The 26,518-nt window shown below is 43.2% G+C and overlaps 1 protein-coding gene across 1 annotated transcript in view; it reads right to left on the bottom strand.

Annotated features, from left to right (window-relative positions):
• Positions 1-26,518, bottom strand: part of USP7 (ubiquitin specific peptidase 7) — a 345,176-nt gene that overhangs the window by 226,134 nt on the left and 92,524 nt on the right. The window contains exons 5-8 of the mRNA XM_053694268.1: positions 15,495-15,583; positions 15,221-15,329; positions 14,328-14,458; positions 13,192-13,246 (exon numbers count right to left, since the gene is read on the bottom strand). Coding sequence (XP_053550243.1) covers positions 13,192-13,246; positions 14,328-14,458; positions 15,221-15,329; positions 15,495-15,583 — 384 coding nt within the window. The remainder of the gene's footprint in view (positions 1-13,191; positions 13,247-14,327; positions 14,459-15,220; positions 15,330-15,494; positions 15,584-26,518) is intronic.

Below are 26,518 nucleotides of genomic sequence, written 5' to 3'. Positions count from 1 at the left end.
TTCTAATTAAGGAAAAAACAACCTTGACTAAAACAACAAGACTTCAAATAGATACACTACAGAAACAAATAGATGAACTTACCAGGTCACATCAGCGAAATCTATCACCCACCATTTTTACACAATTACAGGCCAAACGACTAGAATTAGCTACAATTATGAACAAGACTTCTGCGAGAGCAGCACATAGATTAAAATCACAGTATTTTCTATACTCAAATAAACCGGTTAAGTATCTGGCCCACAAGCTTAGGGAGAGGACTAAATCTTTTGCCATACCATATCTGCAGACAAATGATGGCTCTTGCACCTCAAACCCCCAAGAGATAGCCAACACTTTTGCACAATATTACGCCCATCTTTATGATGGGGAAAAAGTAACGCATAACGATCAGACGAACCGACTCAGGGCTAAATTTTTGGATGACGCTAAACTCATACCCTTAGATAAAGAGGCCGGGGAGGAGCTTAATGCAGAGATAACAACTAGGGAAGTCCTTAATGCCATAAAAGAGCTTAAACCAGGTAAAGCAGCAGGCCCAGACGGCTTCCCAGGCGAATATTATCAACTCTATAAAACAATTTTGGTCCCACACGTAGTGTCACTGTGCAATGATATTTTACAAGGTAATGAAATCCCACGCGAAATATTACAGGCCAAAATAGTAGTCATACCCAAACCAGGTAGAAACCCAAAGCTCTGCCAAAGTTATAGACCCATTTCCCTAATCAATCAGGATATTAAGATTTTCACCAAGATTTTGGCCAATAGACTCAAAGTACATCTAACATCACTAATCCACCCTGATCAGGTGGGTTTTATTTTAGATAGAGAAGCCCCAGACAACACAAGACGAACGATCTCCTTAATTGAATACCTCAGCAAGTCGAAAACGCCTTCTCTGGTCCTCTCTTTGGATGCAGAGAAGGCGTTTGATAGAATAGACTGGGACTACATGCTAGAGGTCTTGAATAGATTTGGGTTCCATGGGTCGTTTGTTCAGGCTATCAAAGGCATCTATTCATGCCCCACAGCTACTGTTAGGGCAGCAGGATATCAGTCAAAATTAATAGATATTTTGAACGGCACCAGACAGGGCTGCCCGCTCTCACCACTCTTATTTGCGCTCTGCATAGAGCCATTAGCAGCGACGATTCAGTCAACCCCAGATATACACGGAGTCTTACTTAAAGGACAGGAATTTAAGGTGTCATTGTTTGCGGACGATGTCCTTCTCACAATGACTAAACCACTTATATGCCTTCCAAATCTTTATCGGGTATTACAGGACTATTCTGATGTCTCAGGATATAGGGTTAATTTAGAAAAATGTGAAGCTATCCCTATCGCCCTTCCCAATCACACTAAAAAACTGATTGAAACAAACTTTGAATTTACATGGACTACAGAGTCTATCAAATATTTAGGGATTAAGATCTCACATAATATAGAAGACCTATATAGACTGAACTATGTCCCCTTATATAAAATAATAAGGAAAGATATAAATACATGGAAAAAGGGCGGATTTTCATGGTATGGCCGATTAACGGCAATTAAAATGAACATCCTTCCGAGGCTTCTATACCTCTTTCGGGCCCTCCCAATTAAAGTACCCCTGACTGATCTTAGCAAACTACAAACTGACTTGATGGGCTTCCTGAGAGGCAACAAAAAAGCTAGAATACCATCCCAGATTCTACAGCAACACAGACAGTTAGGAGGGGTGGGAACGCCAAACTTAATACACTATTACCAAGCGGCAAGATTGGCGCAAACTACTTTACTGAGTAAGAATCCAAAAGACCTAGTGTGGGTGCAAGTGGAGACGCTTATGACAGATTACAAAACCCCAGAAGAGATACTATGGGATTTTTCTAGACACCCCTTTAGGGGAATGCCAGCCTCAAAGCTCACGATAGAGATGATGCAAACATGGGTTTCGCTCTCCAATTCCCTAAACCTAATCCCTCAGGACTCGGTAGTGCGACCAATTAAATCCATTTTAAATCCAGACTTTTACACACATTTGGGGAAGTGGGAAAACAAAGGATTATATAGGGTTGCAGACTTTCTGCATAATAACAAATTAGCTACTTATCAACAAATACAAGAAAAAATTAACCCAGAGAAACTACACTGGTTTTTATACCTACAAGTGACCTCAGCTATCACCAAACTCAGGACACATAGCTCTAGAACACCGTTAACAACACTTGAGCACTTCTGCAACACATCCAAACGTCACAAAAAACAAATCTCGGCTATATACTTAGCAATACAGAAAGCTAAATTTACATCTAAATCCCCTATAATGGAGAAATGGGAAAGGGATCTACAGAAAGTCTACTCTAAGGATGAATGGGAAATAATGCTATATACAGCTAGTAAAGGATTAATTAGTGCAGACTTTAGAGAAAACTATTAAAACATCTTTCAGATGGTATCTGACCCCCATAGTCACATCCCATTATACTCAGAGAGGTAACAAGCTTTGCTATAGAGGCTGTGCGGAAACAGGGACATATATCCACATGTGGTGGGAATGCCCACAGGTCAAACAAATATGGCTCAAACTCTCTGAGTTACTTAGCGAAGTCTTATCTGAAACTATCTCTCTAACACCGTCACAAGCATTGTTAAACGAACACATTAAACCCTTTAATGCACCTATCAATACGTTCATACGTACACTATGCACGGCCACTAGGATTTGCTTAGCACGATATTGGAAATCAGGAGCACCCTCATGGGGGGAGGTGATGGACAAGATTCAAGCTACATATAAAATGTTGGAAACGATAGCCCACATTAAAAATAACTGAACAATTCTTAAAAATATGGAACTTCTGGATCTTGTCAGGACATTAGATACACAGAGGGCGGGAGCAGGTAGCTTTGACATTAGGATAGGTTGCCTACAGATAGGGTCTCTGAGACGACCCACAAAGCTGCTCAGGCGTCTGAGATTCGACTTTTGCTTAGAAACTGGTGGGGGCCCTTCTCTCGGATCTGCTGCAAGGGAAAAGAGGCGACAGGCAAGTTGTTGGTAATTTAATTTTATGTTGGTTTATGTTTGGTTTTTGAAGGGTTGGGGGAGGGGGGGGGGAAGTATATAAAGTACATAGGTTGGGTGTGGAGAAGGGAGAAGTGAGAAATTGTTTGATTTGTTTTTTACTGTTGTTCCCTTCAATGCACCCCTAAAAATTTAGTAATATAGTTGGCTACTCAACAACACAGGCCTGAAGATTTTTGCCACAACAGCTCTATAAGACACCTTTCATGTGCTAATGGACCTTTAGATAACTTCTCCATAGCGGATCACTGTGTGATGGACTAAAGCTTCTGATCGGGGGATGGTGGAGGGGTTTCGTTTTGTATTATATAAACAATATGACCTGTATTTGTTATAATTACTGCAATAAAAATCATTTCAACTAAAGTGTAAAACACTGTGCAAAAATCCAACTGCCAAATGCACATGCTTAAAAAAACAAAGTAAAAGACTCGTCGTTCAGCAGCCAATGAGCAATCAGTCCTATGGCTAGATAGGCTCATAAGCAGCAATGCACTACAGGGAGCTAGCTGAACATATCTGGTGTGCCAATGACAAGAGATGTGTTTGTAGCCACCAATCACCAGCTAGCTCCCCAGTATTGCATTGCTGCTCCTGAGCCTACCTTGGTTTATTCTTCCAACTTTAATTTTGACTTTACCATCCCTTTAAAAGTTCCAGAAAACAAAATACCTCTAAATATTGAGTTTAAAGGAATGGTAAACTCTTCAATATAACTTTTTAAAAATTTAAAGTTCATGCCATATTTGTTATAAAAACCTCTTTTTTATTACTTTTAAATACTTTTTTTTTTTATTCATCAAAATATCTAATGCTCCCCTGCCAGCCTCCCTCCTCTTTTCTACCCAATCAAAATCTTAGCCATCTGGACCATTAAACACATGTATTTCATTACAAGCATAGTAACCACAGCCTGTCAGAGCTTGTTACTTTTCTGCATGAGTAGCACAAAATATAGGATTTGTAGTTTACCTCAACTACTTAGCAGACCGGATAGAAATATAAGGGGCTTGTGAAAACCTGTTACTAGGGGGGGTTTGATCGCTTCTGTGCAGTAACAGGTGTTTAGTTGGTCCTAAAAGCTCAAGTCATTTTAGACCAGAGCCAATTGGAGGTATGCGCTTAGGTAATAAAAAAAAAAGCTATACACATAACAGTGACATGTACAGTGGGCGGGACTGCTGTACACGTCAATTTTCTTGTAGGAGCTCAGATTGGAGAAGTGTCTAAAAGCAACCACTAGTTGAACTCTCCCATTTACTGTGAACGGTTTCTTCCTTGTGACGTGTACAGCAGGCGGGACTGCTATACACGTCAATCAACTAAAGGTTTAAAAAAAAAGAAGGAAGCATTCATGTGTCTGAACACGCGGCTCGGATCCTACTGACGAGTACAGCGGGCGGGACTGCTGTACACGTCAATCTAATGAAGGAAAAAAATGTTAGAACCTAGAAAGCGTTCTTTTGTCACGAAAGCGCAGGTATGATGACAGTGATGTGTATAGCAGGCGGGACTACTGTACACATCACTTTACTATTTGAAAGGACAAGTTTCAATATGAATAGAGTTAATACAATTATTGGAATAGCTCTAATAGAGATGTGCACAGCAGGGGGCACTGCTGTACATGTTTATAAAGTGCTGAGAAGCAACATTGATGGGTGGAGCCAATGAAGTGATTGACAGGAATTGTATAATACAAAAAACATAATTTATGCTTACCTGATAAATTTATTTCTCTTGTAGTGTATCCAGTCCACGGATCATCCATTACTTGTGGGATATATTCCCTTCCCAACAGGAAGTTGCAAGAGGATCACCCACAGCAGAGCTGCTATATAGCTCCTCCCCTCACATGTCATATCCAGTCATTCGACCGAAACAAGACAAGAAAGGAGAAACCATAGGGTGCAGTGGTGACTGTAGTTTAATTAAAAATTTAGATCTGCCTTAAAAAGACAGGGCGGGCTGTGGACTGGATACACTACAAGAGAAATAAATTTATCAGGTAAGAATAAATTATGTTTTCTCTTGTTAAGTGTATCCAGTCCACGGATCATCCATTACTTGTGGGATACCAATACCAAAGCTTAAGTACACGGATGATGGGAGGGACAAGGCAGGAACCACTGCCTGTAGAACCTCTCTCCCAAAAACAGCCTCCAAAGAAGCAAAAGTGTCAAATTTTGAAAAAGTGTGAAGCGAAGACCAAGTCGCAGCCTTGCAAATCTGTTCAACAGAGGCCTCATTCTTAAAGGCCCAGGTGGAAGCCACAGCTCTAGTAGAATGAGCTGTAATCCTTTCAGGGGGCTGCTGTCCAGCAGTCTCATAGGCTAAGCGTATTATGCTTCAAAGCCAAAAGGAGAGAGAGGTTGCCGAAGCTTTTTGACCTCTCCTCTGTCCAGAATAAACGACAAACAGGGCAGATGTTTGACGAAAATCTTTAGTTGCCTGCAAGTAGAACTTCAAGGCACGGACTACGTCCAAATTATGCAAAAGACGTTCCTTCTTTGAAGAAGGATTAGGGCACAATGATTGGACAACAATCTCTTGATTGATATTCCTATTAGAAACCACCTTAGGTAAAAACCCAGGTTTAGTACGCAGTACTACCTTGTCTGAATGAAAGATCAGATAAGGAGAATCACAATGTAAGGCAGATAACTCAGAGACTCTTCGAGCTGAGGAAATAGCCATCAAAAACAGAACTTAACAAGATAAAAGTTTAATATCAATGGAATGAAGGGGTTCAAACGGAACTCCTTGAAGAACCTTAAGAACCAAGTTTAAGCTCCACGGAGGAGCAACAGTTTTAAACACAGGCTTAATCCTAGCCAAAGCCTGACAAAAAGCCTGGACGTCTGGAACTTCTGCCAGACGCTTGTGCAAAAGAATAGACAGAGCAGAGATCTGTCCCTTTAACGAACTAGCAGATAAGCCTTTTTCCAAACCCTCTTGGAGAAAAGACAATATCCTATGAATCTCAACCTTACTCCATGAGTAACTCTTGGATTCGCACCAATACAGGTATTTACGCCATATCTTATGGTAGATTTTCCTGGTAACAGGCTTTCGTGCCTGTATTAAGGTATCAATAACTGACTCTGAGAAGCCACGCTTTGATAGGATCAAGCGTTCAATCTCCATGCAGTCAGTCTCAGAGAAATTAGATTTGGATGATTGAAAGGACCTTGTATTAGAAGGTCTTGTCTCAGAGGTAGAGTCCATGGTGGACAGGACGACATGTCCACTAGGTCTGCATACCAGGTCCTGCGTGGCCACGCAGGCGCTATCAGAATCACTGATGCTCTCTCCTGTTTGACCTTGGCAATCAGTCGAGGCAGCAGAGGAAACGGTGGAAACACATAAGCCATGTTGAAGAACCAAGGAGCTGCTAGAGCATCTATCAGCGTCGCACCCGGGTCCCTGGACCTGGATCCGCAACGAGGAAGTTTGGCGTTCTGGCGAGACGCCATGAGATCCAGTTCTGGTTTGCCCCAACGATGGACCAGTTGAGCAAACACCTCCAGATGGAGTTCCCACTCCCCCGGATGAAAAGTCTGACGACTTAGAAAATCCGCCTCCCAGTTCTCCACGCCTGGGATGTGGATCGCTGACAAGTGGCAAGAGTGAGACTCTGCCCATCGAATTATCTTGGAGACTTCTAACATCGCTAGGGAGCTCCTGGTTCCCCCTTGATGGTTGATTTAAGCCACAGTCGTGATGTTGTCCGACTGAAATCTGATGAACCTCAGTGTTGCTAACTGAGGCCAAGCTAGAAGAGCATTGAATATTGCTTTTAACTCCAGAATATTTATTGGGAGGAGTTTCTCCTCCTGAGTCCACGATCCCTGAGCCTTCAGGGAATTCCAGACTGCGCCCCAGCCTAGAAGGCTGGCATCTGTTACAATCGTCCAATCTGGCCTGCAAAAGGTCATACCCTTGGACAGATGGACCCGAGATAGCCACCAGAGAAGAGAATCTCTGGTCTCTTGATCCAGATTTAGTAGGGGGGACAAATCTGAGTAATCCCCATTCCACTGACCTAGCATGCACAATTGCAGGCGCGCAAATGGCACTATGTCCATTGCCGCTACCATTAAGCCGATTACTTCCATGCACTGAGCCACTGACGGGCGTGGAACGGAATGAAGGACACGGCAAGCATTTAAAAGTTTTGATAACCTGGCCTCCGTCAGGTAAATTTTCATTTCTACAGAATCTATCAGAGTCCCTAGGAAGGAGACTCTTGTGAGTGGTGATCGAGAACTCTTTTCCACATTCACCTTCCACCCATGCGACCTCAGAAATGCCAGAACCATCTCTGTATGAGACTTGGCAATTTGAAAGCTTGACGCCTGTATCAGGATGTCGTCTAGATACGGAGCCACCGCTATGCCTCGCGGTCTTAGAACCGCCAGAAGTGAGCCCAGAACCTTTGTAAAGATTCTCGGGGCCGTAGCCAACCCGAAGGGGAGAGCTACAAATTGGTAATGCCCGTCTAGAAAGGCAAATCTTAGGAACCGATTATTATCTTTGTGAATCGGTATGTGAAGGTCGGCATCCTTTAAGTCCATTGTGGTCATGTACTGACCCTCTTGGATCATGGGCAGGATGGTCCGAATAGTTTCCATTTTGAATGATGGAACTCTTAGGAATTTGTTTAAGATCTTTAGGTCCAGAATTGGTCTGAAGGTACCCTCTTTCTTGGGAACCACGAACAGATTTGAATAAAATCCCTATCCTTGTTCCGTCCGCGGAACTGGGTGGATCACCCCCATTACTAGGAGGTCTTGTACACAGCGTAGGAATGCCTCTTTCTTTATCTGGTTTTCTGATAACCTTGAAAGATAAAATCTCCCTTGAGGAGGAGAAGCCTTGAAGTCCAGAAGATATCCCTGAGATATGATCTCCAACTCCCAGGCATCCTGGACATCTCTTGCCCACGCCTGGGCGAAGAGAGAAAGTCTGCCCCCCACTAGATCCGTTTCCGGATAGGGGGCCGTTCCTTCATGCTGTCTTGGGGGCAGTAGCAGGTTTTCTGGCCTGCTTGCCCTTGTTCCAGGACTGGTTAGGTTTCCAGGACTGTCTGAAACGAGACACAGTTCCTTCCTGTTTTGGAGCGGAGGAAGTTGATGCTGCTCCTGCCTTGAAATTTCAAAAGGCACGAAAATTAGACTGTTTGGCCTTTGATTTGGCCCTTTCCTGAGGAAGGGAATGCCCCTTACCTCCAGTAATGTCAGCAATAATTTCCTTCAAGCCGGGCCCGAATAAGGTCTGCCCCTTGAAAGGAATATTAAGTAATTTAGATTTAGAAGTCAAGTCAGCTGACCAGGATTTAAGCCATAGCGCCCTCCGCGCCTGGATGGCGAATCCGGAGTTCTTAGCCGTTAGTTTAGTCAAATGTACAATGGCATCAGAAACAAATGAGTTAGCTAGCTTAAGTGATTTAAGCTTGTCCATAATTTCATCCAATGGAGCTGTGTGAATGGCCTCTTCCAGAGACTCAAACCAGAATGCCGCAGCAGCAGTGACAGGCGCAATGCATGCAAGGGGCTGCAAGATAAAACCTTGTTGAACAAACATTTTCTTAAGGTAACCTAATTTTTTATCCATTGGATCCGAAAAAGCACAACTATCCTCAACCGGGATAGTGGTACGCTTTGCTAAAGTAGAAACTGCTCCCTCCACCTTAGGGACTGTCTGCCATAAGTCCCGTGTAGTGGCGTCTATTGGAAACATTTATCTAAATATAGGGAGGTGGGGAAAAGGGCACACCGGGTTTATCCCACTCCTTGCTAATAATTTCTGTAAGCCTTTTAGGTATAGGGAAAACATCAGTACACACCGGCACCGCATAGTATCTATCCAGCCTACACAATTTCTCTGGAATTGCAACTGTGTTACAGTCATTCAGAGCAGCTAAAACCTCCCCAAGCAATACATGGAGGTTCTCAAGCTTAAATTTAAAATTAGAGATCTCTGAATCAGGTTTCCCTGGATCAGATCCGTCACCCACAGAATGAAGCTCTCCGTCCTCATGTTCTGCAAACTGTGACGCAGTATCAGACATGGCTCTTACAGCACCAGCGCGCTCTGCATCTCTCCTAATCCCAGAGCTATCGCGCTTGCCTCTCAATGCTGGCAATCTAGATAATACTTCTGACAGGGTATTATTCATGATTGTAGCCATGTCCTGTAAAGTAATTGCTATGGGCGTCTCTGATGTACTTGGCGCCATAATAGCATGCGCCCCCTGAGCGGGAGGCGAAGGTACTGACACGTGAGGAGAGTTAGTCGGCATAACTTCCCCCTCGTCGTCTGGTGATAATTATTTTATAGATAAAGACTGACCTTTATTATTTAAAGTGAAATCAATACATTTAGTACACATTTCTATGGGGCTCCATACTGGCTTTCAAACATAATGAACAAGTAGATTCATCTATGTCAGACATGTTTAAACAGACAAGCAATAAGACTGGCAAGCTTGAAAAACACTTCACAATAAGTTTACAAGCAATATAAAAAAACGCTACTGCGCCTTTAAGAAGCACAAAACCGGTCTCAAGTTGAAATAACAATGAACCAAAGCAGTTATACCAACCAAATTTTCACAGTAAATGTATTAAGTTAGCAGAGCATTGCACCCACTTGCAAATGGATGATTAACCCCTTAATACCCAAAACGGATAAATAGAGAAAAACGTTTTTTAAAACAGTCAAACACACTGTCACAGCTCTGCTGTGACTGATCACCTCCCTCAATATGACTTTTGAAGCCTTTTGAGCCCTCTAGAGAAGTCCTGGATCATGCAGGAAGAAGCAGGAAGTCTGAGTCTGAATTTTTACTGCGCAAAAAAGCTCTAAAAAAGGCCCCTCCCACTCATATTACAACAGTGGGAAGCCTCAGTTAACTGTTTCTATGCAGAAAGCCAGCCATGTAGAAAAATTATGCCCCAATAAGTTTTATCACCAAATGTACGTAAACGATTAAACATGCCAGCAAACGTTTTAAAACACATTTTTTAAAGAGTATATATCTCTATTAATAAGCCTGATACCAGTCGCTTTCACTGCATTTAAGGCTTTACTTACATTACTTCGGTATCAGCAGCATTTTCTTAGTCAATTCCATTCCTTAGAAAAATATTTTACTGCACATACCTTAGTTGCAGGAAAACCTGCACGCCATTCCCTTTCTGAAGTTACCTCACTCCTCAGAATGTGTGAGAACAGCAAGTGGATCTTAGTTACTTCTGCTAAGATCATAGAAAACGAAGGCAGATTCTTCTTCCAAATACTGCCTGAGAAAAAACAGCACACTCCGGTGCCATTTAAAAATAACAAACTTGATTGAAGAAATAAACTAAGTATAAAAAAACCACAGTCCTCTCACGACCTCCATCCATGTTGAGAGTTGCAAGAGAATGACTGGGTATGACATGTGAGGGGAGGAGCTATATAGCAGCTCTGCTGTGGGTGATCCTCTTGCAACTTCCTGTTGGGAAGGGAATATATCCCACAAGTAATGGATGATCCGTGGACTGGATACACTTAAGAGAAATAATGAATATATAATGTAAACAAATTTTTAAAAAAAATATGCGAATTGTTTATAAAACATGAAAAACATTTTGCAAATTTCAATAATAAAATTTACCATCCCTTTAAGTGTTTCAGCCACACCCAAAGGGTACATAATATCTAGCACATAGCCATGAAATCAAAGATCAACATTGGCAAGACAATGAGCTGTAACTGAAGAGCTCAGTGACACTTTCATACGATGCCACAAGCCAGTTTGTGAAATTTCTGCCTTACCAGATGTGCCCCGGTCAACCGTAAGTGCTATTATTGTGAAGTGGAAGAGTATAGGAAAAGCTGCCTAGGCACAAAGTGGTAAGACCACACAAAGTATCGGAGAGGGGCCACCAAGTGCTGCAGCTCTTATAAATCCCCTATCATCTGTGGCATCACTCAATACAGATTTCCAATCTGCCTCTGGAATCAACATCCGCACAAGAACTGTGCATCAGGAGTATCATGTATTGTGTTTCCATGGCCGAGCAGCTGTACACAACCCTTGTATCAATATGTACATTGCCAAGCGTGTGCTGGAGTGGTGTAAAGCAGTGAAAACATTCTTTGGAGTGACCAATCATGCTTCACTATTTGGATGGATGGAATAATCTGGGTGTAATGGATATCTGTAGAAAGCATGGTGCCTACTGTAAGTTTGGTGGAGAAGAGATAATAGTCTGTGGGTGCTTTCTGGGTTTGGGCTAGGCCCCCTTAGTTCCAGTGAAGGATCATGTTCATGCTAGATGAGACATTTTAGACAATTTGGGTGGGCACCTCTCCTGTCCCAGCATGACTGTGCCCCTGTGTACAAAGAGGTCCATAAAAGACATGGTTTGATGAGCTTGGTGTGGAGGAACTAGAGTGGCTGCACAGAGCACTGACCTCAACCACTTCTGAACACCTCAGGGATGAAACAGAGCAGATTATGAGCAAGATCTTTTCATCCAACATCACAAATGCTATTTTAGCTGAATGGGCCCAAAGCCCCACCTACACTTTCCAAACTCATGTGGAAATGCCTTTCCAGAAGAGCGACAGCTGTTATAGCCGCAGGCTCCTCTGTATTTTTGTATAAAGCAAAGTGCTACTGGGATGAGTGACACAGGTAGCTTATACCCTTTGAGTATGCTTTGCAGAAAAATCAGCCTTCATACTACTCAGTTTGATATATTAATTTTATTATAACAAAATATTTTCCAGTACTCCCCGACATCTCTAGATGAGGTCCATCATTTTTATGTAGTTTTTATCCTCTACATAAGTGTTTATATTTCTGGGTTACAGCTAGAGAACCGCCCAGCAGCTACACTATAACCTATAAATAAACCAGAGATTAGCAACAGGCCCAGTACTGAAACGTAGCCAATTTTTATCAGTGCACACTGAGTCAGCTGCTAGACCTATTAAATACCCCGAACATGAGCCATTATTTGTAGCTTATTAGAACAATGCTTAATACTCACTTGTTCACAATAGATCAAATCAAAATTGGCATCACGTTTTCGGCAAGACAACCATTTAAATCACAGTATCATTAAATAGACTAAAAAATGTTCCTTCATCCATCTGAAAATGCCGCATTTAAACAGGTTGGCATTACCTGAATGAAGTAAAAGATATTTGCAAAACTGTTTCAGCGACACAAATACTACATGCGCACTGACACAGCATCAGTGGTGGGTTGCATGACAAGTTCAGACAGTACGAGCAAAAGGTATGTGCATTTGTATCCTGTGAGGATCTGAATGCAGAAGAAAGCAGACGCTCGTTCCCTTTGGATATTTTAGTAGCCGGAGTGATCGTGCTTTACTTCTCCATTCAGATCCTCACGAAGAATACAAATGCACATACCTAATGTGCAATAGACTTTTCACTTTTATTCTATTGCCAAATTTACTTTCTTGTTGAAAAGCATACCTAGATATGCTCAGGGGCAGTACTACTGGGAGCTAGCTGCTGACTAAACATTTACGCCTCTTGTCATTGGCTCACCATGTGCTCAGCTAGCTTTCAGTAGTACATTACTGCTCTGAAACGGACTGCTAAAATTAAACGTGTTATTTTATGTAATTTTAACAGTACAGAGCCTGCTAGTCTGGGTGTTTAACCCCCTTGCTGGGGTTAAAGTACCACTCAGGAGCCACAGAGAACTGTTAGTCGTGAGCAGACATGGCTCATGAACCAAGTCACATGACACAGCCAATCACCAGTCATGTCTGCTCAAGCCCAGCACTTCTCTGTATTTAACCTCTTTATGGGGTTAAACAAAGGTCAGTAGAGCTAAAATGACATGTTGTAACGAATAACAGTTTATTTTTTGCACTAAAACCTTTAACTGCTTTTCAGATTTTATGCAACATTTTTTTTTGCACTTTAGGTCATCGTTAAAACAATACACACCCATGTAGGGCCTGGTGTTTAATAAGGGAGCATGAAGCCTTGCAGCATGAAACCGTAACCAATATGCTTCTAAGCACTCATGTACATTTCAGTTTTAACACAATTATAGATTTCTAACATAAGAACTTACCACTCTGCACAACTCTTGAACATCGTGTTGCATAAAACTGTCTAGCGTTTCCCACCTATTAGGAAAAAGACACAAATATATACATATGACAGGTCCTGCAAGAGACTTCAGATTTCTGATGACTCAGACCTTGATCACTCATTTCTATGGACACTTAATATTTCTGGTCATTAGAAGAGGAATTTCTGCAGGACTTAAACGCAATACTAAAACTGATGACAATTTCTTTACTTACTTGCAGCACTGGAAGTTCTAACTGAAATTAAAATCTCATGAGACGTTTGAAGTTATCTTCTGTCCCTGCACAATTTGGCTTTTAGAGCACTATAGCAGTGCTTGCCAGTGTCTTGTGGGCACATTAGGAGACAAACTCACTCACTACAAGAGTAAAGCGCTGACTCAGTCTGGTTTATCTCTGCAGTAGATGGAGTTCACTTCTCACGAGATCTGGAATTCAGTTAGAAGCTTGAGGTAAAGATATGAAAAGAGCAAAAACTGCTTCAAGCAAAAAAGCAATAACAATTTTATATTTAAGCTCTGCAGAAATCCTGGTAATTGGATCCATTTAAAAAAAGGGCACAGAAATTATTTCCAGTACAAAATGTACAAACAGTACTTTACTGTTAATACTAATACTTTGAGACTGTAATATAAAGGGTTTCATTATCTTGTTTTGACCTCTTTATCCAAGAACTGCACTGCAAGAGCTAACTGTAGACGTTACAAATCTGTCCGTGGTATATATGTGCATCTTAATGGCTTCAGCAAAGGTGGTAAGATAAAAAGGCAACATTCCAAATGCTTCACGTGCATAGTATCTTAATATATTAAGACACGGCAGAGAAATCTTGTAATTAGAACTTGTTTACGGTCACTTTAAAACTATCCTATAGTAAAAAGATGTTTGATCATCCATAAATTAAATAATTAGGTACCAAGACTTTTATTAGCATTACCCAATACAGATACAAAGCGAGTGAAGTTTAGCGTGGTTTATATATTTTAATTTGAGATGGATTGCAGCGTTGCTGAAGTTTAGTGTTTAACCCCATGCCAGAGAGCTGTAAAATATTACAAAGAATTTCAACTCAATGTATCAAATCGGTTACAAGAAACTACTGCAGCTTGGTACTTACCCAAAAGACTTTGTTAACTTCTTTGTTCCTACAGGCTTATCGCTGTGTTGCAGTTCATAAAAAACTCTTTGCAATGCTAGAGGAACACTCTTGGAAGAGTCATCCCCTTCCGTGGGCATCATATACACGGCCTGAAGAGAGAGAGAGCCCAGTGTCACTATTAGCATCCAGTTGATGACATTAGATAGAATGAATGCAACATACAGTCCTGTTTAACCCTTTAACGACAGCTGACATACCCTGTATGTTGCCTGTGTTTTTAAACTAAGGAGTTAATTAGCACCCGTCTAAAAAACCTAATGAAATGCGATGTACAGACTGTCATTGTTAAAGGGTTAATACTCAAGAGTAACAGCCATTAGTCTATCCCCAATATTGAGCATTGGTTCTATCCATCTGTACATACCAAGGCAACATTGTAACAAACAATGTTGCCATATAGTGCTCAAGACGTGCACGCCCCCTGAGGCTACCTCTGTATGCTCTAAAGGAAAGGAGCAAAGTTTAAACATAGATCAAGAGAACAATTTCCCTGGGGCATGACTGGCACTAGCCGTATTCACGCGAGATCTTGCATGAGAGGCGCACAGTGATCACCACATCAGGGACTGGTACATTTGCCTGTAGATTGTAATCTCTTCAGAGTAGGGACCCGCTCCTGCATTACTGTGTTATGTTTAGTCTGTATCCTTTATTCACCCTGAATCAGCAGCACTATGTACCTACCTTTATGTCATTTTATTTATAGGTCGCTAACCTAAAGTTCAAAGAATCACATGTAATGACTATACCATTGAAGTTTAAATTACTTAAAATAAATTGTTAAATTCAATACAAAAACAAACTAAAACAGTACAAAAAGTGATGGTCTCAGATAAACAATTTTAAATTACCTTTCGGAGCTGGTTTGTGAAAAATAAGGTTTGCAGTAAACTGTTCATGTAACAGGTTGCGCCTTGGTTCTTCAGACCAACGTACCCTGTGTGCTTCTTTGAATCCCACCTGAAAATAAACATTTTGTTTTAGGAATCTACATTTTGTTAAAGCCTCTTTAATAACATTAAAGAGTCATTCACTGCCATCATTAGAGTTGTTGCTCTATTAGAAAACCACACAGCAAGATTATAAAAAAATCTGAACATAATGATAAAGAGATGAAACACTTACGCAACTCCATGAGGAGCGTCAGCCTGAACATACACTTCGAATGTCACCTTATCGTCTTCTATAAACCCTTTCTCAGGATCCGTAACTTCCTGCAGAACAAACACTAAATAAGTATTCTAGAAAACAGGATCAGTGTTCTCAACAGAAAATCTTGCCACCCGGGTGGCATTTTGAAGAAGCCGGGTGGGGGCAGTGTGATATTTTCTAATATCATTTTTCTGCTATCCAAAGCACCAAATTGCGTAATTTAACAAAATGTATGCAATAAAAATTTAACATTTGTAATAGCTAATCTGTGAACAGCAACAGATTAAACGTTGTAGGGAAATATATTGCACAAAGTATTAGTTACATGATGCAATTTATCAGCTAATTGATATCATAACCAAAATGTAAAGGTAAAAGTGAGACAAGTCCTAGTGACATTATCAAAACTTAAAGGGACAGTCTAGGCCAAAATAAACATTAATGATTCAGATAGAGCATGTAATTTTAAACAATTTTCCAATTTACTTTTATCACCAATTTTGCTTTGTTCTTTTTGTTTTCTTAGTTGTAAGCTTAACCTAGGAGGTTCATATGCTAATTTCTTAGACCTTGAAGCCCACCTCTTTCAGATTGCATTTTAACAGTTTTTCACCACTAGAGGGTGTTAGTTCACGTATTTCATATAGATAACACTGTGCTCGTGAAGTTATCTGGGAGCAGGCACTGATTGGCTAGACTGCAAGTCTGTCAAAAGAACTGAAAAAAGGGGCAGTTTGCAGAGGCTTAGATACAAGATAATCACAGAGGTCAAAAGTATATTATAACTGTTGGTTATGCAAAATCGGGAAATGGGTAATAAAGGGATTATCTATCTTTTAAACAATATGGTTTAGGGTGTAGACTGTCCCTTTAATATGGAGTGAGATATCAGGTACACGGAGGTGGTAGAATTAATATTTCTCTCGTCTGCCAAAAAGTATTTTCCCCTAAATAAATACAAAGCTGTACATTTGTGTGTTGCAACACCGGCAGTCATGAAAGGTCAAAATGAAATGTACATAGGCGCTTTTCAATATGAAATAGAAGCATTTTTTTGCAATATATTTTCACAAGCAAAAACGGTTCTAGTAAAAGTTTGTGTTTTCCCGCAGCATACGCACGTATCCTGTGAGGGCCTGTGCACCAGTATACAAACACCACAGCTTCTCAGAGTCAGCAGTGGCTTCTATGACACAAACAATGACTCCACCGGCACAATACTTACCATCTTCAGTTCTGGTGCACAGGCCCTCACAGTATAAGTGCAGAAACACTAGCATTTACTACAAGTATTTTTGCCAATGGAAGTATATTGCAAAAATGTTTCTAGTTCAAATGAAATGCATTTATGCACATTTCAGTGTTTACCTATCCCTTTAGCATAAACCCCAACTCCTATGCTAGCCCTGTTTCCCAGCACAATATAAAAATGATTTAACACAAGAAGAGTGATGTGAACAAATTCACCATGAATATAAAATTCTTATACTACTTTATATTTGGGTGGATGTAGCAATTAAACAAATGCAGCTAGTAGCAGAGTCCAATAGAAAGACAGTGTTTCACATACTGCCGAGCTATATTCCAGCAATGGATTAAACACTTGTTACAAACTCCAATGGCAACAGCAGGAATACGGATACAATCTTGCTAAAACGTGCAACAATATAAGGCGACCTATTCACTTCAGGTGTAGCACAACTGAGGGAAAATCAGCACTCCAATCCGATGTTCCAAACTATAAACAGTCCTTGACAAACAATATGTTAACTCCACCTCTTTAGTGCAGTTAAAGGGACATTATACACATTTTTTTCTTTGCATAAATGTTTTGTAGATGATCTATTTATAAAGCCCATAAAGTTTTATTTTTTAAATGTATAGTTTTGCTTATTTTTAAATAACATTGCAGTAATTTTCAGACTCCTCGCCAAGCCTCAAAGTTTGATGCGAGTACCATCAGCTACCTTCTCCAGCTTGCTCCTGTTTGTGTAAAGGGTCTTTTCATATGCAAAAGAAGGGGGAGGGGGGAGTGTCTTATTTCCCACTTGCAGTGGGCTTTCCAGCTACCTTTTTAACAGAGCCAAACTGACAGCTTCTAAGTAAGTTTTTAAACAGTTTTATACTGGATTTTTATATCAGTATCTGTGCATGTTATTCTTTATAGTAGTGTCTATTACATGCAGTTATATGAAAATGAGTGTATACTGTCCCTTTAAGTACCTCACGATTCCCAGTGACCTGCCTTGTCTGTTTGCTCGAACGATCATTTCACCACCAATTTGTAGCGTTTAAAGGGACAATAAACGCACATTTTTTCTTTCATGATTCAGATAGAGCATGCATTTTTAAGCAACTTTCTAATTTACTCCTATTATCAATTTTTCTTCGTTCTCTTGATATCTTTATTTTAAAAAGCAGGAATGTGATGAATAGGAGCCGGCCCATTTTTGGTTGAGAACCTGGGTTATGCTTGCTTATTGGTGGGTAAATGTCAGCCTCCAATAGGCAAGGGCTATCGATGGTGCTGAACCTAAAATGGGCTGGCTGCTATGATTTACCTTCATGATTTTCAAATAAAAATAGCAAGAGAACGAAGAAAAAAATAGGAGTAAATTAGAAAGTTGCTTAAAATTGCATGCTCTATCTGAAGCATGAAAAAAAATGGGTTCAGTGTCTCTAAGGATGATCCGCATATTGGTGGTGAAGCGGATTGCTGGTCTGTTGAAAGTTTTATCCGTATTCCTGCTTTTGCCATTGACTTTGGAACAAGTGCTTAATCCCAGAGCTGGAATATAGCTCTGGAGTGTGTAGAACACAGTTTTCTCCTCGAGGAATTACAACCAAAGTCATTCTATGGGACTCTCTGCTTCTAGCTGCAATTGTTTAATATAAGTATTATACGTGTTTAGAGGGACAGATAACCCCAAAAATGTCATTCATGATTCAGCAAGAACATACAATTTAAAACATTCAAATTTACTTTTATTAATCAAATATGCTTAATTCACTTGTTATTAACTGAAGAAACAGCATTGCCCTACTTACAGCTAGCTGAAGGCTGAACACATCTAGTAAGCCAATCACAAGAGACAAATGGGTGCAGGCACCAATCACCTGCTAGCTCCCACTAGTGTACGATATGTGGGTATTCGTTATCAACAATGGATAACAAGAGGACAAAGCACATCCTGTTATACAAAAGGCCAAGTGTGTTTGTACGAAGCTGTCATGCGCAGTAGAGACAGCACGAGGACAAACGCACCTGGCCTTACCTGACAATCCATGGCATGCTGTTTGCTGTGAAAGTGGGCGTGGCCTGGCACGGTCGAGGGCGTGGTCGGTGCGACAGAGGGGAGAGAAAAAAAAGAGATAGGAAACAGCTAAAGAGAGGGGGAGGGGGAGAGAGCGCAAAAGAGAGGGGGAGGGGGAGAGAGCGCAAAAGAGAGGGGGAGAGAGAGAGAGCGCAAAAGAGAGGGGGAGAGAGAGAGAGCGCAAAAGAGAGGGGGAGAGAGAGAGAGCGCAAAAGAGAGGGGGAGAGAGAGAGAGCGCAAAAGAGAGGGGGAGAGAGAGAGAGCGCAAAAGAGAGGGGGAGAGAGAGAGAGCGCAAAAGAGAGGGGGAGAGAGAGAGAGCGCAAAAGAGAGGGGGAGAGAGAGAGAGCGCAAAAGAGAGGGGGAGAGAGAGAGAGCGCAAAAGAGAGGGGGAGAGAGAGAGAGCGCAAAAGAGAGGGGGAGAGAGAGAGAGCGCAAAAGAGAGGGGGAGAGAGAGAGAGCGCAAAAGAGAGGGGGAGAGAGAGAGAGCGCAAAAGAGAGGGGGAGAGAGAGAGAGCGCAAAAGAGAGGGGGGGAGAGAGAGCGCAAAAGAGAGGGGGAGAGAGAGCGCAAAAGAGAGGGGGAGAGAGAGCGCAAAAGAGAGGGGGAGAGAGAGCGCAAAAGAGAGGGGGAGAGAGAGCGCAAAAGAGAGAGAGAGAGCGCGAGCGCAAAAGAGAGAGAGAGCGCGAGCGCAAAAGAGAGAGCGCGAGCGCAAAAGAGAGAGAGCGCGAGCGCAAAAGAGAGAGAGAGCGAGCGCAAAAGAGAGAGAGAGCGAGCGCAAAAGAGAGAGAGAGCGAGCGCAAAAGAGAGAGAGAGCGAGCGCAAAAGAGAGAGAGAGCGAGCGCAAAAGAGAGAGAGAGCGAGCGCAAAAGAGAGAGAGAGCGAGCGCAAAAGAGAGAGAGAGCGAGCGCAAAAGAGAGAGAGAGCGAGCCCAAAAGAGAGAGAGAGCGAGCGCAAAAGAGAGAGAGAGCGAGCGCAAAAGAGAGAGAGAGCGAGCGCAAAAGAGAGAGAGAGCGAGCGCAAAAGAGAGAGAGAGCGAGCGCAAAAGAGAGAGAGAGCGAGCGCAAAAGAGAGAGAGAGCGAGCGCAAAAGAGAGAGAGAGCGAGCGCAAAAGAGAGGGGGGGAGAGAGAGCGAGAGAAAGCGAGCAAAAGAGAGGGGGGGGAGAGAGCAAAAGAGAGGGGGGGGGAGAGAGCAAAAGAGAGGGGGGGGAGAGAGCAAAAGAGAGGGGGGGGAGAGAGCAAAAGAGAGGGGGGGGAGAGAGCAAAAGAGAGGGGGGGGAGAGAGCAAAAGAGAGGGGGGGGAGAGAGCAAAAGAGAGGGGGGGGGAGAGAGCAAAAGAGAGGGGGGGGAGAGAGCAAAAGAGAGGGGGGGGAGAGAGCAAAAGAGAGGGGGGGGAGAGAGCAAAAGAGAGGGGGGGGGAGAGAGCAAAAGAGAGGGGGGGGAGGAGAGCAAAAGAGAGGGGGGGGAGAGAGCAAAAGAGAGGGGGGGGAGAGAGCAAAAGAGAGGGGGGGGAGAGAGCAAAAGAGAGGGGGGGGAGAGAGCAAAAGAGAGGGGGGGGAGAGAGCAAAAGAGAGGGGGGGGAGAGAGCAAAAGAGAGGGGGGGGAGAGAGCAAAAGAGAGGGGGGGGAGAGAGCAAAAGAGAGGGGGGGGAGAGAGCAAAAGAGAGGGGGGGGAGAGAGCAAAAGAGAGGGGGGGGAGAGAGCAAAAGAGAGGGGGGGGAGAGAGCAAAAGAGAGGGGGGGAGAGAGCAAAAGAGAGGGGGGGGAGAGAGCAAAAGAGAGGGGGGGGAGAGAGCAAAAGCGAGGGGGGGAGAGAGCAAAAGCGAGGGGGGGAGAGAGCAAAAGCGAGGGGGGGAGAGAGCAAAAGCGAGGGGGGGAGAGAGCAAAAGCGAGGGGGGGAGAGAGCAAAAGCGAGGGGGGGAGAGAGCAAAAGCGAGGGGGGGAGAGAGCAAAAGCGAGGGGGGGAGAGAGCAAAAGCGAGGGGGGGAGAGAGCAAAAGCGAGGGGGGGAGAGAGCAAAAGCGAGGGGGGGAGAGAGCAAAAGCGAGGGGGGGAGAGAGCAAAAGCGAGGGGGGGAGAGAGCAAAAGCGAGGGGGGGAGAGAGCAAAAGCGAGGGGGGGAGAGAGCAAAAGCGAGGGGGGGAGAGAGCAAAAGCGAGGGGGGGGAGAGAGCAAAAGCGAGGGGGGGAGAGAGCAAAAGCGAGGGGGGGAGAGAGCAAAAGCGAGGGGGGGAGAGAGCAAAAGCGAGGGGGGGAGAGAGCAAAAGCGAGGGGGGGAGAGAGCAAAAGCGAGGGGGGGAGAGAGCAAAAGCGAGGGGGGGGAGAGAGCAAAAGAGAGGGGGAGAGAGCGCAAGAGAGGGGGAGAGAGTGAGTGAGAGAGTGAGAGAGTGAGTGAGTGAGTGAGTGAGTGAGTGAGAGAGTGAGTGAGAGAGAGAGAGAGAGAGAGAGAGAGAGCGCGCAAGGGGTGGGACCGCTGTACTGCAAAAAAAATGGCCCATGTGTACGGGCTTTAAGACTAGTTTAAAAATAAGTGCTTACATGCTCTGATTCATGCAAGTTAAATTATGACTTCCCTATCCCTTTAAGTGTTTATGTAGCTCAACTTTTTATTTTATATCCAAGTTAAAAATGTTTTAGATAGAGGTACACAGGGAAATTATAATTGTAAGGGCACCTGCTACTACAAAGGTTGAGAAATTCACTTAAAATGTTTTTGTTTGTATCCAATACTCAAAATACTGATATATATGGGCTGTATTTATAAAATCCTAAAAGATTAAAGGGACAAGGCACTGTTAAAAAGGGACAGTCTACTCCAGAATTGTTATTGTTTACACAGATAGATAATCCCTTTATTACCCATTCCCCAGTTTTGTATAACCAACACTTATATTAATACACTTTTTACCTCTATGATTACCTTGTATCTATGCCTCTAGATTGTAAGTTCCCACAGGAATAGGGCCCTCAATTCCTTCTCTATGCGTTTGTAAATGTCCTGTCTCCTACAAGTTTTTTTCATTGTTTTATCTAAATGAATTGTATCCACGAACAGCGGTACGGAATGTTGGCGCTTCATTAATAAAGTATAATAATAATAATGCAAACTGCACTCTTATGATAGACTCATTTTAGCAAATCAGTGCTGACTCTTAAATAACTTCACGGGAGTGAGCATAGTTATCTATACGGACATACATGAACTAACAGTGTCTAACTGTCAAAATGCACTGAGAGGCGGCTTTCAGTGTCATAGAAATCATTTGAGCCTACCTAGGTTTAGCTTTCCAAAAATACCAAGAGAGCAAAGAAAATTTGATAAAAGTGCATGTCTTTTGGATTTATGAAGGTTTAATTTGACTGGACTGTCCCTTTAGAAATACATTAACAGAAAAACAATTGAATGACTAGTTAAAACAGCTGCAAAGTATAAAAACAGAATTTATGTTTACCTGATAAATTTCTTTCTCCAACGGTGTGTCCGGTCCACGGCGTCATCCTTACTTGTGGGATATTCTCTTCCCCAACAGGAAATGGCAAAGAGCCCAGCAAAGCTGGTCACATGATCCCTCCTAGGCTCCGCCTACCCCAGTCATTCGACCGACGTTAAGGAGGAATATTTGCATAGGAGAAACCATATGGTACCGTGGTGACTGTAGTTAAAGAAAATAAAATATCAGACCTGATTAAAAAAAAACCAGGGCGGGCCGTGGACCGGACACACCGTTGGAGAAAGAAATTTATCAGGTAAACATAAATTCTGTTTTCTCCAACATAGGTGTGTCCGGTCCACGGCGTCATCCTTACTTGTGGGAACCAATACCAAAGCTTTAGGACACGGATGAAGGGAGGGAGCAAATCAGGTCACCTAAATGGAAGGCACCACGGCTTGCAAAACCTTTCTCCCAAAAATAGCCTCAGAAGAAGCAAAAGTATCAAACTTGTAAAATTTGGTAAAAGTGTGCAGTGAAGACCAAGTCGCTGCCCTACATATCTGATCAACAGAAGCCTCGTTCTTGAAAGCCCATGTGGAAGCCACAGCCCTAGTGGAATGAGCTGTGATTCTTTCGGGAGGCTGCCGTCCGGCAGTCTCGTAAGCCAATCTGATGATGCTTTTAATCCAAAAAGAGAGAGAGGTAGAAGTTGCTTTTTGACCTCTCCTTTTACCTGAATAAACAACAAACAAGGAAGATGTTTGTCTAAAATCCTTTGTAGCATCTAAATAGAATTTTAGAGCGCGAACAACATCCAAATTGTGCAACAAACGTTCCTTCTTTGAAACTGGTTTTGGACACAGAGAAGGTACGATAATCTCCTGGTTAATGTTTTTGTTAGAAACAACTTTTGGAAGAAAACCAGGTTTAGTACGTAAAACCACCTTATCTGCATGGAACACCAGATAAGGAGGAGAACACTGCAGAGCAGATAATTCTGAGACTCTTCTAGCAGAAGAAATCGCAACTAAAAACAAAACTTTCCAAGATAATAACTTAATATCAACGGAATGTAAGGGTTCAAACGGAACCCCCTGAAGAACTGAAAGAACTAAATTGAGACTCCAAGGAGGAGTCAAAGGTTTGTAAACAGGCTTGATTCTAACCAGAGCCTGAACAAAGGCTTGAACATCTGGCACAGCTGCCAGCTTTTTGTGAAGTAATACCGACAAGGCAGAAATCTGTCCCTTCAGGGAACTTGCAGATAATCCTTTTTCCAATCCTTCTTGAAGGAAGGATAGAATCCTAGGAATCTTAACCTTGTCCCAAGGGAATCCTTTAGATTCACACCAACAGATATATTTTTTCCAAATTTTGTGGTAAATCTTTCTAGTCACAGGCTTTCTGGCCTGAACAAGAGTATCGATCACAGAATCTGAGAATCCTCGCTTCGATAAAATCAAGCGTTCAATCTCCAAGCAGTCAGCTGGAGTGAAACCAGATTCGGATGTTCGAACGGACCCTGAACAAGAAGGTCTCGTCTCAAAGGTAGCTTCCAAGGTGGAGCCGATGACATATTCACCAGATCTGCATACCAAGTCCTGCGTGGCCACGCAGGAGCTATCAAGATCACCGACGCCCTCTCCTGCTTGATCCTGGCTATCAGCCTGGGGATGAGAGGAAATGGCGGGAACACATAAGCTAGTTTGAAGGTCCAAGGTGCTACTAGTGCATCCACTAGAGCCGCCTTGGGATCCCTGGATCTGGCCCCGTAGCAAGGAACTTTGAAGTTCTGACGAGAGGCCATCAGATCCATGTCTGGAATGCCCCACAGGTGAGTGACTTGGGCAAAGATTTCCGGATGGAGTTCCCACTCCCCCGGATGCAATGTCTGACGACTCAGAAAATCCGCTTCCCAATTTTCCACTCCTGGGATGTGGATAGCAGACAGGTGGCAGGAGTGAGACTCCGCCCAAAGAATAATTTTGGTTACTTCTTCCATCGCTAGGGAACTCCTTGTTCCCCCCTGATGGTTGATGTACGCAACAGTCGTCATGTTGTCTGATTGAAACCGTATGAACCTGGACCTCGCAAGCTGAGGCCAGGCCTGGAGCGCATTGAATATCGCTCTCAGTTCCAGAATATTTATCGGTAGAAGAGATTCTTCCCGAGACCAAAGACCCTGAGCTTTCAGGGATCCCCAGACCGCGCCCCAGCCTATCAGACTGGCGTCGGTCGTGACAATGACCCACTCTGGTCTGTGGAACATCATCCCTTGAGACAGATTGTCCAGGGACAGCCACCAACGGAGTGAGTCTCTGGTCCTCTGATTTACTTGTATCTTCGGAGACAAGTCTGTATAGTCCCCATTCCACTGACTGAGCATGCACAGTTGTAATGGTCTTAGATGAATGCGCGCAAAAGGAACTATGTCCATCGCCGCCACCATCAACCCGATCACTTCCATGCACTGAGCTATGGAAGGAAGAGGAACGGAATGAAGTATCCGACAAGAGTCCAGAAGCTTTGTTTTTCTGGCCTCTGTTAGAAAGATCCTCATTTCTAAGGAGTCTATAATTGTTCCCAAGAAGGGAACCCTTGTTGACGGGGATAGAGAACTCTTTTCCACGTTCACTTTCCAGCCGTGAGATCTGAGAAAGGCCAGGACAATGTCCGTGTGAGCCTTTGCTTGAGGAAGGGACGACGCTTGAATCAGAATGTCGTCCAGGTAAGGTACTACTGCAATGCCCCTTGGTCTTAGCACCGCTAGAAGGGACCCTAGTACCTTTGTGAAAATCCTTGGAGCAGTGGCTAATCCGAAAGGAAGCGCCACGAACTGGTAATGTTTGTCCAGGAATGCAAACCTTAGGAACCGATGATGTTCCTTGTGGATAGGAATATGTAGATACGCATCCTTTAAATCCACCGTGGTCATAAATTGACCTTCCTGGATGGAAGGAAGGATAGTTCGAATGGTTTCCATCTTGAACGATGGGACCTTGAGAAATTTGTTTAAGATCTTGAGATCTAGGATTGGTCTGAACGTTCCCTCTTTTTTGGGAACTATGAACAGATTGGAGTAGAACCCCATCCCTTGTTCTCTTAATGGAACAGGATGAATCACTCCCATTTTTAACAGGTCTTCTACACAATGTAAGAACGCCTGTCTTTTTATGTGGTCTGAAGACAACTGCGACTTGTGGAACCTCCCCCTTGGGGGAAGTCCCTTGAATTCCAGAAGATAACCCTGGGAGACTATTTCTAGCGCCCAAGGATCCAGAACATCTCTTGCCCAAGCCTGAGCGAAGAGAGAGAGTCTGCCCCCCACCAGATCCGGTCCCGGATCGGGGGCCAATATTTCATGCTGTCTTGGTAACAGTGGCAGGTTTCTTGGCCTGCTTTCCCTTGTTCCAGCCTTGCATTGGTCTCCAAGCCGGCTTGGCCTGAGAAGTATTACCCTCTTGCTTAGAGGGCGTAACACCTTGGGCTGGTCCGTTTTTACGAAAGGGACGAAAATTAGGTCTATTTTTTGCCTTGAAGGGCCGATCCTGAGGAAGGGCGTGGCCCTTACCCCCAGTGATATCCGAGATAATCTCTTTCAAGTCAGGGCCAAACAGCGTTTTCCCCTTGAAAGGAATGTTTAGTAGCTTGTTCTTGGAAGACGCATCAGCCGACCAAGATTTCAACCAAAGCGCTCTGCGCGCCACAATAGCAAACCCAGAATTCTTAGCCGCTAACCTAGCCAATTGCAAAGTGGCGTCTAGGGTGAAAGAATTAGCCAATTTGAGAGCATTGATTCTGTCCATAATCTCCTCATAAGGAGGAGAATCACTATCGAGCGCCTTTATCAGCTCATCAAACCAGAAACATGCGGCTGTAGTGACAGGGACAATGCATGAGATTGGTTGTAGAAGGTAACCCTGCTGAACAAACATCTTTTTAAGCAAACCTTCTAATTTTTTATCCATAGGATCTTTGAAAGCACAACTATCCTCTATGGGTATAGTGGTGCGTTTGTTTAAAGTAGAAACCGCTCCCTCGACCTTGGGGACTGTCTGCCATAAGTCCTTTCTGGGGTCGACCATAGGAAACAATTTTTTAAATATGGGGGGAGGGACGAAAGGAATACCGGGCCTTTCCCATTCTTTATTAACAATGTCCGCCACCCGCTTGGGTATAGGAAAAGCTTCTGGGAGCTCCGGCACCTCTAGGAACTTGTCCATTTTACATAGTTTCTCTGGGATGACCAACTTTTCA

The sequence above is a fragment of the Bombina bombina genome, chromosome 11 (assembly GCF_027579735.1).
Source record: "Bombina bombina isolate aBomBom1 chromosome 11, aBomBom1.pri, whole genome shotgun sequence".
NCBI lineage: Eukaryota > Metazoa > Chordata > Amphibia > Anura > Bombinatoridae > Bombina > Bombina bombina.
This window is presented reverse-complemented; position numbering and strand designations above follow the sequence as displayed.